We start from the raw sequence: 15,153 nt of genomic DNA, 5'->3' as shown, positions 1-15,153 counted from the left end.
GTTAAAAATATATTTTTAACCCTCCTCGTTCAATTTTTTTTTATGGATGCTAAAAAGTGTAATATTTATGTTTCAGTATGTCCTTAAATAATATTTCTTTTTGTATGGATAACTATTATATACTAAGGAGTGAAGTTGCAAATGTTCTGATTAACAAAAAAGAAAAAGAAAAAGAAAGCATATAGCTATAGACAGAAGATAAGAAGCATGCATTAACTTTCAAGGAAAGCAATACATCAGAATGGCACTGTTCATCAAGACTCTCATCTCAGAGAACGTAACCATAGCAAAGCTAGCTTAAACTACACACTGATGATGACACTGATACATTAGGGTTCCAGATTATTTTGTTAACATAATTTTCTGGTTCCCCTCCGAGGCCGTGCGTGCATGCCCTCATATGGCATGCCCTGGAGCTTCTTTCTCCACAACAGGCTTCTTCAGCTCGTTAATGGTGGTTGCCTCCTCAGGGTCCACATGACCAACCACCACAATGTTGATCTGAGCCTTTTCATAACCCATCTTGCAAATTAACTTCGAATTCGGAAGACCTGTCCAAAATAAATTAATATAATCAGAAAAAATATGAAATATATATACATATACTGCATGCAAAATTAATTTGTACAATACAACACCTCCAAGAATATTAGAAACAAGCTAGAGTGGCACAAAATAGGGTTAGTTAGATGCAAAGAGAATCTAAACAATGAGATCAAGTGCTTGTATAAGGTAAGTTAAAACTGAAAATTAACTTGAATATTAATTGAGTAAATTATATAAGGTTTACAGTGAGATGAAGTGTTTAGGGTAAGTGAAAATTAAAATATTAATTGAGTGGAGGTTTATGATATTTGAATCACAACAACAATAATTAATAAACTCGTAAAGAGAAAAATTAAAAGCTAGTCAGAGAATGAACCTAAGGTATGCAATGTGGAAACTCAGTAGCAAGCTTAAGAGGAATAGCTGTGACGAAGAAGAGGGACTTGAACGTTATTTATAGACCAACTCATAGTTTGTATTTATGAATATAACCTTCATTTTTACTTCGTAATTTATACGAATTTAAGTATAATAATATCACATGAATCCAAAACAAAAAATAAGAACTTTTTGGAGACTTACACCTTCCAAATCTCAAATATAAACAAATAAATAAATTTCAATTATTAAAATCTTATTTAATAAGATTATTTTAAAAATAATTTTCATTTAATAAGATCAATTTTTTTATATTTAATATCAAGTTTAAATAAAAATTAATTAAAAAATTAAAAATAACTCAATTTAATAAAATTAACTAATTTCTTTAATAAATATAAATAATGTTTTTTTTATAATCGAGATGTAGCTAATATCTTAAAAAAAATATGAGACTCATTTGAGTTTCTCATAATTTTTGGATAAAAATTAATTAATATGACAATCTTAAGGACTAATTTAATTATTTAATAAAAAAATAACAAAAACATAATCAACCCTTTCAAATTTTAGAAGAACCTATTACACCTACCCCGACTGACATAGTGCGATAATGCACACTGATGTTATCATCAACCGACAAGGTGGATTAATTTATTTTGTGTAGATCTTTGATATGATTAAAGGTACAATAATGCATACTAATTTATTTTTGTTGGGTGTACAGGGTACCTGCATCTTCATAAAAGGAAAATTACTATGGTAGTCATATCCTATTCTTGGGTGTATCGTGTATCAGCGATAATAAAATAGAGATAATAGTAAAAATAATAATAAATTAAAACAGAGATAAATGAAAAATAATAAATAATAATAGAATAAGAATGAAAATAAAAATAAAAAATTAATAAAAATGAAATAGAAAGGAAAATAAATATATTATAATGATAATTTTTTAATTTTTAAAATAAATGTAATATAAATAACAAGTAAAATAAATTTTTCCCTTTTTAATTGAAATTAAATTAATGAAAAGTAATTAAGTTAATTGTGATAAACTAGTTTTTAAGGTTGGTGTGATGGTCATGCCTTATATTTGGCAGTTAAGTTAATGACAGCAATTTGTCTCTCAGCAACAGGCTTATTGAGTTCCTTAACTTCTTAGAGTCCACATAACCAACCACCACAATGTTGATTTGAGCCTTCTCGATACCCATTGCACCTTTACGTTGAATTGGGAAAACCTGCCCAAAAGAAATATGAGAGAAGAATGAAATACTATGCATGCAAATTTGATCGATACAAAATTATCGAGAATTAAAAACCAGAGTGGCACAAAGTGGGGTTAATTGAATGCAAAGAGAAACAAAGGATGAGGTGTTTAAGGTAAGTGAAAATTACCTTTCAAAAATATAGGCAAGTGAAAATTTAGATATTAATTGAGTGGGGGTTTCCAGTGAGATGAAATCTTCATGGTAAGTGAAATTTAGAATATTAAATGAAAGGAGGTTTATTTATGAATTTGAATCACAACAACAATAATGAATTGATATGTTAGTTGGATACTGAACCTGGTATGTTACGTGAAAGCCAAGTAGCAAGCTTAAAAAGAAAAGTAAATGTGTGACGAAGAAGAGGGTCATGGAGATTATTTATAGTCCAACTCATAATTTGTATTTATGAATGCACACTTCATTTTCTATTGTGTGTTTTCTGTTGTACCCTTCTCCATTTAAAATTTAGGAGAATTGTGTATATTCTCCCATGATATCACGTTACGGAAGAAAAATATTGCGAAAGCTCATCATAAAACAAAAACTTAGTGCAAGAGTAGAGTTCACGAGCCGAACTGAATTCCCTCATAAAAATCCAAAATTAAGATCAGGGTCACAAAGAACCAAGAGATTCAAACTTCAAAGTACAAAATAATAGTCTGAATATATTTTTCCTTATACCAAATAACTCATCTAAGCAATTTTAACTTTAGTCCATGCTTAAGACCCTCGGAACTTTAATATAAGGCTCCTCATAGCTCGGGACAGAAGCGATCAAGGCGTCCCTGCCAAGAATACACCACTCTGTTAGCACCATAAGCTTTCCAATTATGTCCAATTGTTGACAAATAATGAAGAACCCGCTCACCTATGGTCAAATGTTTCAGGATCATTATCACGCAAATTGTTTTCCGTCTCTACAGATAACACAGAGAATTAGCAAACAAAAATGAGAAGAAATGATGCTTTCTGCCAGTCATGTAAAACAACTCATGTGCATAAAATTTTTGCACAGAGACACATTAACTGAAAAAGTATAGAGGAAAGACAACCAACCCAAACAATCTGAACAAACTGGCATGACCAAGTTGAAGTATAAGAAATCAATGACTAGAAATGGATAATACCACTCATTTGCCAAAGTGGCAAGGTAATGATATGTTATAGTGTAAGGGAGCAATATCACTGGCAATTCTCAGTGAATAAATGCTAAGGTGGTGTACCAACGTGGTGTGGTACAGTTGACAAATAACCATGTCACTTAAGCATGGGGTGAGGAGTTCGATACCCAAACCTAAGTATATGGAAACATGCCAACCACTTAAATGGTTCAAGCATTAGTTCTTGACTTTTGACCGAGAGAGATCCAGGTTCTCACCCCAAATTGAAGATACCGAGCCTGTGTTAGAACTTTTGTTTGCTCACATTGAATGCTAATAATCCATGAGCGAGCATGGGATTGACATTTAATGTGCCTCTGGAAACGGATTGGCATAAAACAAACACACTAACCACGCATTCTCAGCTGAAAGAATGTAATGCAATCTGTTAGGCAAGAGGAATAATCTACTGTAAATAAGATAAAAAAGAGTAACAGTTAGGTTGTTGGGAGTTAGTTAGATTCTGCCAGCTGTCAACAGCTGGCAGGTTAGTTAATAGTTTGGAATATATAACAGCTTTCTGGAGAAGGAGGGAGGGAAAAACAAAAGAAAGGAATGGATTGTATTGAGAGAACCTGAGAAGTGGCTCAGTGTTGTAAGGGGAGAGAGTGTTCTTCCTTGTGTAAAGAGTGAAAGAACCAGCAGTAATAGTGAATTCTTTATATCTGTCAGTACTATATTGTGTGGGTTTTTGTGTGTGTCTGTTCTACCTCTAGTTGCAGTTAGTAAAGTAAAGAAGATTCCTAACACAATCACAGTTTACAACCCTCCCAAGTCCCCATGTCAGAAACTAAGACAAAAGAAGAAGATGAAAGAACTTGTTTTCTGGTTTTTGCATTTTAAAAGCAAAAAGGTTCACATGTTCTGGCATTAAGGTATAATGTAGTCAAACAGTACATAAAATCCAAAGTAAGGATATGAAATCATTGATAGATGATGAAAGTGATAATATATGTTCGTAGAGAACCTGCTCTGATCGAGGGTTCAACACTTTCAAGATCAACACCCTGAAGCTGTCCAAACCTGCCACACAAGACAATTCAATCCAAATTCAAAAGTTTTGCTCACTGCAAACACAATCTCCACAAAAAAAAATCTCCGGTCAGAAACAAAATGCCTCAAAAATCCACTAACAAGCTCCCAGGATCAAAATTTCATGTTCATTTTTCTCAAATACTGCATGCCCCGGATTGAAACGATAAACTGGAATAATCTCACACCAACTGATCCACACGCTCAGTAGTAATCAAAATTTCATGCTACCTCTCAATTGCTCTGTACTATTAAGTATTAATAATCTTTGAAAGAGAGGGGTTTTGACTTACCATTCTATAACTTGTTGAATTTTGGGAGCAATTTCTTCAACCTGCAACAACATTTTTATTAATCTTTGAAATTCATATATATTAAACAAAAACACATTCATAATTAGAAAGAAAGGGAAAGAACAGAAAGCAAAGAAATACCTCGTTTGGGGTAAGTGAAATTTGAGCCGTTTTTGCCAAACGCGGCAAATCCGGAGGTAGAAGAGAGGAGCAAGTGGTGGTTAATGAGAAGCTTCGAAATTTCACCAACTTGCGGTGGACGCTAACCGTTACCTTTGGGAAGAAACTGCTTCTATGCCACACTGCGTTTGCAGTTAACGAAGCTCCTCTCAGCAACCCTTTGCTACTCATCTTCGTATACCTTATCCCTAACCTCTGAGGTTGTTTAAGAAAACTTTTTTTATTTTCAATTCAGTCCCTAAAGAAAGTCTAAATCCTCAAAATAGTCCTTCTATAAATACAACATTTTTTTTTCTTTTTCACATTTTTAATTTTTCCATTCGCAAGAGCACTAAGAGAGCGTCATCTTCGTTATGTCGCGACAGAGATCCAGAAGAGTCGAACTACCTCCCGCTCAGGAGGTACGCAAAATCTGCGATCCATCAACTTTGCATCTTCGTTTTCCAGATTCGACTAAACAAAACGAATTTCTTATTTTATTTTATTTTTTAAAAATCGCCCGAACGATATTCTAATTTTCTGTATTGCATTGGCTGAAAACTAATGTTTTGACTTATCAGTGATGGTCCTCCTTCGTTTCTTCTGAGGTTTTTATTTAAAAAATATGCAAAATTTTGTGATATGAACTCTCAGTAGAGGTGTCTGCTTCCTTATATAAATATATATATATCATGATTGTTGTGTTGTTGTGTTTGGAAGTGCAGAATATTGAAAAATTGGAGAAGGTTGTAAACGATGGAAATTATTATGGAGCTCAGCAAATGTACAAATCCGTTAGTGCCAGGTTCATACAGTTTCTTCCTGTTGGTTATTCTTTAAGAGAAATGTACACTGTCTACGATGTATTATTCTTCATTGGAACTTCGATGTGAAATGCTACTTTAAATCACAAGTAATTAGTTTTTGCATAGCTATTTCTTTCCTCTACAACTACATGCTTTATTTTATTAGCTCGTATAGTAAAAGTTACAAACCAGGGATATCAGATTAGTGAAATAGTGAGGCATAGCTTATCATTTTGGGCTCCCGAGAAGGACAATTTTAGCATTGACGCGAGAGGATTTAGCATAGAGGATAACGATACCACAAGTTTTCATGTCATATCTATTTTTTAGGGGCAGCTGGATAATGTAGTCTAATGCAGTGTTGCATTTTGGTATTTTTGGTGAATACTGAGTTTGTCTGGATTTAGGGTCTTAGGAGTAAAGAAGGCAAGGTTGTTTGCAATGTTGTTAAATAACTGTTATATCGCTGCTGTAACATGTGGCGTTTTTGGACCCCTCCACTCTATGTGATTTGTGAAGGGAGCCCTGCTATGGGGGTGCCATAGGCTGCAGTGGCATTTTTATATGGTGTAATTTTGACCTTCTGTCATTTGCCATTGCCCATTGATAACCTTGGTTATTTGTCAGTATATGACATATGGGGATTCTTTGTTAAATATTTTATTCTAGTTTTTTTTTTTCTGGTTTCTTTTATCATACATGCTACCCTTTGCTCTTGAAGTTGGAACATCTTTTTTTTTTGCTTCTCTATTTAAATTTATTTATCTGTAAAATGTACTTTCCTTTTATCATCCATAAATCCATGCTTGTTGTAGATCTATGAACCTCAGAATTTCTTTTTGTCAAGCTTCATTATTTTGGTCTACAACTGCATTAACTAATGCATACTCATCAGATAAGTTGTAGACATAAATGTAGCATACATGCTTTGCTGCAGATATGTTTCTGCTCAGAGGTACTGTGAAGCATTAGATATCCTACATTCAGGAGCGTGCATTCAATTGTCTCATGGGCAGGTTCTACATCTTCTATTTCAATGTCTTTCAAGATATACTTTTGTCAATTTTATAATCTTTAGTCTGGCATATAAGTGTGATTAGTAGATTGTTCATTGTTACCATTAAGAGAGAAAAAGAATACTTTCCACATTTCTATATAAATTTAAATTAATTTTAAAAATGTATTTCTGATGTTAAAATGTTTATATTTATGATAAAAAGATACAGTACACTTGACAAACAGCAAAGTTTAACACTTATTTTCTCTCTAAGGTTACCTGTGGAGCAGAGCTAGCTCTATTGTTTGTGGAGACATTAGGGAAAGGGAAAATTCCTTACAATGAGGAAATTCTTGGTGCGTTCTTATCCCGTCTTTTACAGTTTTATTTTTATCAGCCATTTTTTTTTGTGATGCAATGTAAATTATTCTTAGTTCTTATTTAATTGCATGGGGACTTTTCAGTTCGGTAACTATCATGGACTTGCATAAAAACATTCATTCTTATTTGGATTTTTATAGTATTTAACGATGAAACAGTTCTTCCTATTACTAATTCCTTGTAAATTTTAATGGTAGAACGTCTCGACAAAATTTACAAATCATTTCCTCGGGTTTCATTGCCACAAAACCTATGGGATGTCGATGACATGCAGCAGCTTTCTGAAAACATTGGAAGTGCAAAGACACGTGTTGAGGGCTGCTCCTCATTCTTAAAAGCTGCTATCAAGTGAGACTTAACACAAATTAAAAATAGTCTAGATTATATTTTACATTTACCATGCTCCCTCTCTTTTCTTTGCAAGTGAATGCCAAATACTGTTTTCTTCTCAATATTGATATTTTTTCTTCATTTTTTTAGTTTCCTTAACTAGTGTCTTTAGAATAATAGGTAGCATCTACAATTAAAATATCTTATATCTTATATATAATGTGGGGTGGTGGTGGGGGTTAGCACCCTTCAAATTGGATACTATAATATTATAATTACCCTCTCCACATGAGGGGCATATATCCACCATCCTCAAATCCACTTGGTAGGGGCCTTGTGCACTAGGTCACCCCTTTTTATTATTATGATAATTTGTTCCTCTAAATAACATTTCTATCTTTGCTGCTATTGTATTCAGGTGGTCTGCCGGAAATGGAGTAAATAAGAATGGATCTCCAGAGCTGCACATCATGCTAGCTGAGTACATATTTTCTGAAAGTCCTGAGGTGGTGAGTTTCGCAATGGTTTTTCTTGAATTTATTTACTTTCGAAGCTTTTTTTTTTTAAAATCAACATCTGTATGAAACTTTTCTTATCTTTTAGTTTTTTGTAGAAGAAAAACATGATTGGTGATATGTAATGGCTGTTATGTTTCAACATTTAATAAACATTGATTTAGTTGGCTAACTTCAGGTTTTTTGGGTGGGCTGGTTACATGAAGATAAGGGGAATTTGGAAGCCATGGCTTGGATGTTTGGAGAGTCAAATTGTTTAGTTGTTACATAAGATTTTGAATTTGAAGGGATTAAGGAAAAATCAGGTCGGGACCATTGTGGTTTTAATGGGGAGAGTTTTTAATGATGTTGGCCAAGTAAATTAGGTAGCTGTTAAAAACTTAAAATTCAAGAAAACTGGGTATGAGATGAGAAGAAGAAATTGCCAAGGTTCTCTGGGTTCAGAATTGGTTTATTTGCAAAGTGTAGTAGACTAGCAGGTTATCTCTCAACATTAGGTTTATTTTCAAATTGGGTTTGAAAAAGCTTATGAGTGAGTGAGCTATGGCTTCTGAAACCATGTTATTGATAGAAAGGGTTTTGGTACGAGCTAGAGATGATGAAATTATTGGATGTTTCCCGACTGTTACTTTCTGTGTGATTGTGAGTGACAAATTTTTGTAAGGTAAACTGGGAGTCAGGCTTGGAGACTCTTCTCCTTTCTTGTTTATTTTAGTGGTTGATATTTTAAGCTGATACTTTCAAGGGCAGTGTATAGGGACCTCATATAGGGTATTACAGTGTATAGCGACTGTCTTTTTAATCTTATTTCTACTCTTAATTTCCTTGAATATAGCAGTTTATACGAGACTGAGGCAATGCAAACATAAAATTTAGTATACTCTTAAGTCTTAAGTTAAATAGAACATGAAGAAATATAGTAAACTGTTGCATTGATTGTTTGGAGCAAGTCACGTCTCTGAATTTTTTGGCCAATATGGAAATGGCTTTATGCTGTGAAAAGCTTCGCTTGCCTTAAAAAACTTAAAACTATTATGACCTTTATTTGTAGTGAATAATTATCAATATGCTTTTTATATGCAGGATATGGCTAAAGTGACACATCATTTTGTGAGAGGAAATAATCCAAAGAAGTTTGCTTCTACTCTAGTGAGTTTTTTGGGCAAGGTCAGCTTCCTAACTTTTTTATTCATTGTTATTTGGTTCAACTTTCCAAAATTATGTGGAGGCATACCAAAATATTTTGATCTTACTTTTCTGCTAAAATTTGGTTTGACATTTGGGATGATTTTATTTATGTTATATTATTGGTGATTCTCAAACTTAATTGGAGAAGGTAACTGATGCCTTCATTTTATATTTTTGGCATAGTTTTGGGAAGGATCAACTGATATGTTTTTTCAAATGTAGTGTTATCCTGGTGAAGATGATTTGGCCATTGCTCGGGCAGTTTTAAGGTAAATGTAATTTTCTCTTGAGATTCCCTGGCAATATTATCAAATTTTCTGACTATTGAATACCCAGGATGCTTATGATGCCAAAATAAGCTATTATACTAGGATGGAATTTATGTTTTTGCTTATTGTAGTGTATAGCATAGATATTTCTCAGTATAATTTTTAGTTGTTTTTGAGTGCATTTAACAATTTTAACTTGCTCAAATATCTTTTGTATATTGCAGTACGTATTAGCACTAAGTGTTCATCCACTTCATTGTCAAAAGTGAAAACAAACACTTCCTATTCTTGTAAATAAAACAAACTTAAAAGAAACAAGATAATACAATCAATCTTAAGGTGTCCTCCACTCCCTGTTTTGCTATCTCGTAAGTGATAATTAAGGAAATTTTTTACTTTAGTTGTCTTGTACTAATCATCATTGATGAGTAGAGACATGCATCCACTATTTTCACTTTTCAATGATGTTGAGATACTTGTTATAAAATCCTTGTTTTGTTTGGTAATGTCTTTCACCTGTAATTCCATGCAAATTTCAACAAGTTTTCAAACTGAGGAATTGCCCATTTCTTGCATGATAGGTACTTGTCTTCAGGTAATTTGAAAGATGCGAACATACTAATGGAAGAGATAAAGAAGCAAACTGAATCGGCTGAGGTTGCATTTCCTAAGACAGAGTTGATGCAATTTATCGCATATCTTTTGCAAACGTAAGTTTGTATGTTGCTCAACCAATAAATTGATTCATTTCTGTTCTAAATGCTTCAATTTAAAGGGGACTGGAAGCACTATAATTTGATGAATAATTAATATTTTATTTGTTTCTGAATTTCATCTATATGAAAACTTCACTTATATAAAGAGCGTTAATTGTGTTATACAATTATGGCTCGATTCCTTTGAAAGGAAGAAAATAAGGCAAAGTAAAATTAAGCACCTTATTCTGTTGTAAGGAAAGGAACAGAGACATAACCAATTAGTTACCACTCAATAAAAGTGAAGCAAAATGCTCGTCGTACTGTGGCAGCATGTAATAGATGAAATTACAAGTGAGAGTACTTGATTAATGTCAGACGTGTTTAATGGGAAGAAGAGTTTCCTATTGTAATAGCTGCAAATGTTTGGAGCTCCCAGTATGTTGCATGCCAATGCCTTATTTTTTTGTCATGCCAGGTTGGAGAGAGATGCTTTGCCTCTTTTTAGTATGTTGAGAGCAAATTTTAAGCCAAGTATTGAGAGGGAGCCTGCGTTCAATGAGGTCAGATAACTTACATACCAAGTCATATGCTCTGTTTTCCTCTCTGTTGTTGGTAGATAACAATTAGCAAATGAATCAACAAAGATGTGGCGTGTCCTTATTATTCTTTGAAAAATCTTACCAGTCTTGTGTTGTTATTTTGTGATTATTTTTCTCTTTGCATGAAACTAAAAATTCAAGCCATCTGCTGCATTTGATGTGACAAAACTGTGATTCAGATGCTAGATGATATTGCGGAGAGGTTCTTTGGAGTACAGCGAAGGAACCCCATGGGAATGTTTGGAGATATATTCAAGGTGACTACTGATAGGTTTTCAATGGTTGAATATTAAGTTATTGACCACCTTGGCACTTGCAAAATCATATACTTTTGATTTTTTAATATAAAAATCTCTTAATGTATTAAGTTCTGTGTTAATTTCTTCTGCAGTTGATGGGAGCTGAGTAATGACAATCATTATGGAGACACTACCAGATAGAACAGCAACTTCAACAGAACGTTCAAATAATTTTTCTTTTCTTTTTTGTTAATGATAGAGCAAATTCTCCTCATTGAAGAAAATCTATGCTATCTCGTGATTTGTAAATGCTAATTTAACAATTTTGCTAGGTACCCGTTTCGATTTCTTGCATATTAAAATATTTTAATATTCCGCTTCAAAATTTTATCAATTAAATTATTATATTTTATCTAAAATGAAAAATATTAAATAACTTTTAATTCAAACTATCTCATGTCATATAAATCTTATCAAATATTGTTAAAAGTTGTATTTTAAACTCCTAAAATTATTTCATATACTAAATTCATAAGAAAAAAATATTTACATAAAATAATTGAAGGTTTAAAATGAAAAATAAATAATAAATCTAAATTTACTTAATTTTTAACATAAGACTTGATAACTTAAAAAAATTACACATAAATTAAACTAAAAGTACATTTAAATTCAAATCTTTTGTTAGATGCTCACAGCCACCGACTTCTTTGCGTTTCTCTTTTACCCTATTAAATTTTGTTTACTCTATTAATTAATAACCCATTAGATAGTTTGTTTTGCACACCTAGAAAAATGCAAATTGGAAATGTGGATGGGAAGTTCCCAGACATAGGAATCTTTTACTAATTGCACCATATGAAGAACAACGCTGAAGTTTCCAGAAATTATATGACATTTGACATTTACATTTTATTTTGATATGAAGTCAACTTGAGAGGAAAAAAAAAATCGAGAGAATATTAAATAAAGTAATTTTTGGATTAAATTGTATTATTTGGATTGTTGAAATTAGGAAAGAATGAAATGAAGTGACTTATTATCATTTGTTTGATTATATGGGAAAGTGAAGGGAAAGAAATGAGAATTATTAAAAAATAATTTCACCCATATAAGTAAACTTAATTTTAAATAAAGAAATAAATTATTTTGTGTATGCTATAACTTATCTTATTTAAGATAAATTTAAGCACAATATTTTTAATTTAAGATTGTGGCTAGATAAGAGTTTTTTTTTTAATCTCCGGTGACAAAGTATAACACTATTGAAAAGTTATAAAGTGTGTCTTGTGAATCACATGTGCTTGGATATGTAGTTAAATTAAGACGTGATTATTAATTTAGTCCCAATCTTATTTAAAACAATTCAATTTGATTCTTAAATTTTCAAATGCTTTAATTAGTTTCTCTAATTTTTAAAATTGCTTCCATCATACCTTTTTCATTAAATTGAAACCGGAAAATTGTCGCTATTTGTAAGTGAAAATTGCTGGAATTTAATGAAATGAACTTGATTGAAACATTTTTTAAAAAATTAGATGACCTAATTTGAGTGTTTAGAAATTCAGGGACCAATTTTTTTTGGTAATAATATATTTTTTTGGTAATGAATCCAAATTAAGTCATTTTAAATAATTTAAAAACCAAATTAATAATGAAACCTCGAGAAAACTCAAAGATGAAAACAAAATAATGCATATCGCACTCTTCAATTTCCGTCCCAAATAACGGATTTTTGTAATTTATCCTTCGTAATTTCACACAAACAACAAGGGAAATGATTTATATCTCTCCTAAATCCTTCCAACTTAAATCACTCCCTGCTAAGTCACTCAAACCAAACAAAGTGTTAATGGTATAATATAACATGCAGAATCAGTTGAAATGCTGGAAACTAGATAAAATTATGAAGTTAATCGTCAATTACAAACATCACTCCATCGTCCTTCTTAAAGTAGTGTGTGGTATGATCAGTCTCCTGTACATAGAAAGAATAAAAAAGGCCATATAAGCCAGAGCAACATCCACTGAAACATAAAGATAAATAAATAAATAAAATTTACTTTCTGCATGAATGAGCAAACCAAAAAAAATAAACTAGTTCTTATATTTTTAGAGCCACATTTATATTGTGTTAGGATCTTGAAAAGTTAGTACACAAGAGTCTAGAAAATAAAGAGGAAAGCAAAAACCAAAATGAACTATAATTCCCAGGTTCTATAGAGAGCATTGCAAATGAACTAAGATGCATGCAACTCGCCAATGGCCAAGGAAAGGGGAATGTGAAAAACTTACATTTGTGTTGCTCAGTTCTAGATTGTAAAAGTCCATTGCAGCAGCCTTAAATAGAGGGCCGGCGTGCCATGTTCCCCGGTTAAGCTTAAGAAATTTGGAACCTGAAATCTTGAAAACTTGGACATCCTCAATGGCTGGAGGCACATATGAATGACCAGAACGTGACTGCACAATCTTCTTGCCTGTGTCATCCTTGATCTCATTTGAATCAACAACAGATGACTTGGCCACTCCAAGATACCAAACATGACCACCGATAGACCCGAGGCACTGAGTCACGATTGCATGATGTGTAATACTAGAAAACTTAAGCGGGCATTTTTCAAGCTTGATAATGTAGAACCTGTAAAAGAATACACACTAATTCCAATAATAGGAGCTCGATGCCAGCCTTAATTAAGGAATATAATCATTATACGGAGTAAGCAGATTTAGTCCGCTCATTAGAGCACAAGATACCTCAAATTTAACTAATTTATTTATGAAAACAAAAAGGGACAAGAAGAAAAAGAAAAGGATAACTTGGTGTACTTTATGCATGATAATACAACCCAAACAACAAAGATAATACTGCAACATGAAACAAAACAATCAACTCATCTCTAAAAATCGATATTTGGCAAAAGCATAGATTAATCAAATAAAATGTAACCAGCCAAAGTCAATTACTACTCCTAGGCATATTGAAATTTTAACCACAGTTCAGATTTAATGATTTGAAAAAGACTAAATTGGCAATTTAGTCCCTAAAAATGTCCTGCACTTTTGGTACCTGAATTTATTTGTGAATACAAGTTAGTCTTTGAAGTTTTTTAACCTATAATAAGTTAATCCTTCTGCTAAATCTCCATCACCAAAGTTGACAGACATAGCAAGTTAGGTGCCTTAAGTGTACTGTTAAATCATAAATGCCATGCTGACATGCTAATTAGTCCTTGTTCATTGAGATAAAATGTCAGATAGTTTGCTTTCATGATTCCTACCAAATGTTTTGCTTTGGTAACCCGGCAGATCATATAAGTCTCACTTTTTCTCTGAAACAACCCCCTTTGTTTGTTTGAAGAAAAGAGTTTTGGAATCAAGCCTGAAGTTGAATTGGTTGTTTTGCCAGTCCAGGTTGGTTTTATTTGTCTCTGAAGTCTGAACCATTCTTTTCATTGGTGGCATAGTTGAGTTCAAGTTGAGCATTTGTGGGGAGATTGCACCTCAATTGAATCTGAGCTACTACTACTTCATGATTCTTTGGAGTTACTCAGATATTGATAGCAATTGATAATAACAAAATTATCCCAATTTCTACATATGCTTTATTACAAGTGAAGATATTAACAAGTTGCAACTATTATATGGCATAACTGCATTAAAAAAAAAAAACTACAATAAATACAAGTGGAATTGACCAGAAGAGGCAAGAGGGTGGGTGAGGAAAAACCCTAAAAAAATAGAAATAGAAACCTTGGAGTTCCTTGGGAAAGGTCGAGTTGAGCATCGTGGGGACCGAATTCCTGGCCGTCTCGCGAAGCCTCCACGACCTGACCGAACTCTTTGAAGGTTGACGGAGTTGCTTCGATGGCTTTCAGTGTCACTACCTTCAGCTTCGGTGCCTCCATTATGCTACTCACCACAATCTCAGAGAGACAACACACAAGGGTCAATTCTATTGTTTATGTGTGTAGCTGTAAGAAAGAAATATTCACGGTTGTTGCTTTTCCTTTCTTTTTTATTTGGTATCACAGTAATTACGACCCTAGATTTTCCAATAATACAAGATATCCTTACAAGTTTAACTTGTGTTATCAACTACTATATTCATAATTTTGTTTTCTTTTTTAGCACAAATTTTTTACTTAACTTCTTTAATTACTAATTTAGTTCGGTTTTCTAAAGAAAGTATCGGGCAGTGTTGTAAAAACTCATCGATCACCATCAATACACTTCAGACATTGAGTTCATGGGTTAGTATTCGAATCGGTTCACGTGGTGTACATTAAATT

General features: G+C 32.7%; 4 protein-coding genes across 4 annotated transcripts; 1 reads left to right on the top strand and 3 right to left on the bottom strand.

Annotated features, from left to right (window-relative positions):
• Nucleotides 1–188: 188 nt before the first annotated feature.
• On the bottom strand, nucleotides 189–948 carry ADR12 (auxin down regulated). Its single transcript, NM_001249296.1, is given in 2 exon segments — nucleotides 189–551; nucleotides 923–948. A coding segment is annotated over 1 exon segment (126 nt). The 5' UTR covers nucleotides 523–551; nucleotides 923–948; the 3' UTR covers nucleotides 189–396.
• Nucleotides 189–5,133, bottom strand: LOC100781674 (glutamyl-tRNA(Gln) amidotransferase subunit C, chloroplastic/mitochondrial). The gene is made up of 6 exons (XM_003536325.5): nucleotides 4,825–5,133; nucleotides 4,684–4,724; nucleotides 4,326–4,381; nucleotides 3,067–3,115; nucleotides 923–2,983; nucleotides 189–551 (listed from the first exon to the last, which is right to left on the bottom strand). The coding sequence occupies exons 1-5, from the start codon at nucleotides 5,032–5,034 to the stop codon at nucleotides 2,908–2,910; spliced, it is 432 nt and encodes a 143-aa protein (XP_003536373.1). The 5' UTR covers nucleotides 5,035–5,133; the 3' UTR covers nucleotides 189–551; nucleotides 923–2,907.
• Nucleotides 5,134–5,166: 33 nt separating this feature from the next.
• Nucleotides 5,167–11,279, top strand: LOC100780059 (Golgi to ER traffic protein 4 homolog). The gene is made up of 12 exons (NM_001252843.3): nucleotides 5,167–5,264; nucleotides 5,568–5,647; nucleotides 6,586–6,664; nucleotides 6,920–7,001; nucleotides 7,224–7,374; nucleotides 7,775–7,865; nucleotides 8,955–9,038; nucleotides 9,282–9,328; nucleotides 9,910–10,038; nucleotides 10,502–10,586; nucleotides 10,805–10,882; nucleotides 11,017–11,279. Exons 1-12 carry the CDS (start codon nucleotides 5,217–5,219, stop codon nucleotides 11,032–11,034), a joined length of 972 nt encoding a protein of 323 aa, NP_001239772.1. The 5' UTR covers nucleotides 5,167–5,216; the 3' UTR covers nucleotides 11,035–11,279.
• Nucleotides 11,280–12,543: 1,264 nt separating this feature from the next.
• Nucleotides 12,544–14,938, bottom strand: LOC100306085 (uncharacterized). Its single transcript, NM_001250366.2, has 3 exons — nucleotides 14,615–14,938; nucleotides 13,160–13,502; nucleotides 12,544–12,842 (listed from the first exon to the last, which is right to left on the bottom strand). Exons 1-3 carry the CDS (start codon nucleotides 14,767–14,769, stop codon nucleotides 12,777–12,779), a joined length of 564 nt encoding a protein of 187 aa, NP_001237295.2. The 5' UTR covers nucleotides 14,770–14,938; the 3' UTR covers nucleotides 12,544–12,776.
• Between the last annotated feature and the right edge of the window lie 215 nt (nucleotides 14,939–15,153).

This window comes from Glycine max, chromosome 10 (assembly GCF_000004515.6).
Source record: "Glycine max cultivar Williams 82 chromosome 10, Glycine_max_v4.0, whole genome shotgun sequence".
Taxonomy (NCBI): domain Eukaryota; kingdom Viridiplantae; phylum Streptophyta; class Magnoliopsida; order Fabales; family Fabaceae; genus Glycine; species Glycine max.
The sequence above is the reverse complement of the archived record's forward strand: the minus strand, read 5'-3'. Positions and strand labels throughout refer to the sequence as shown.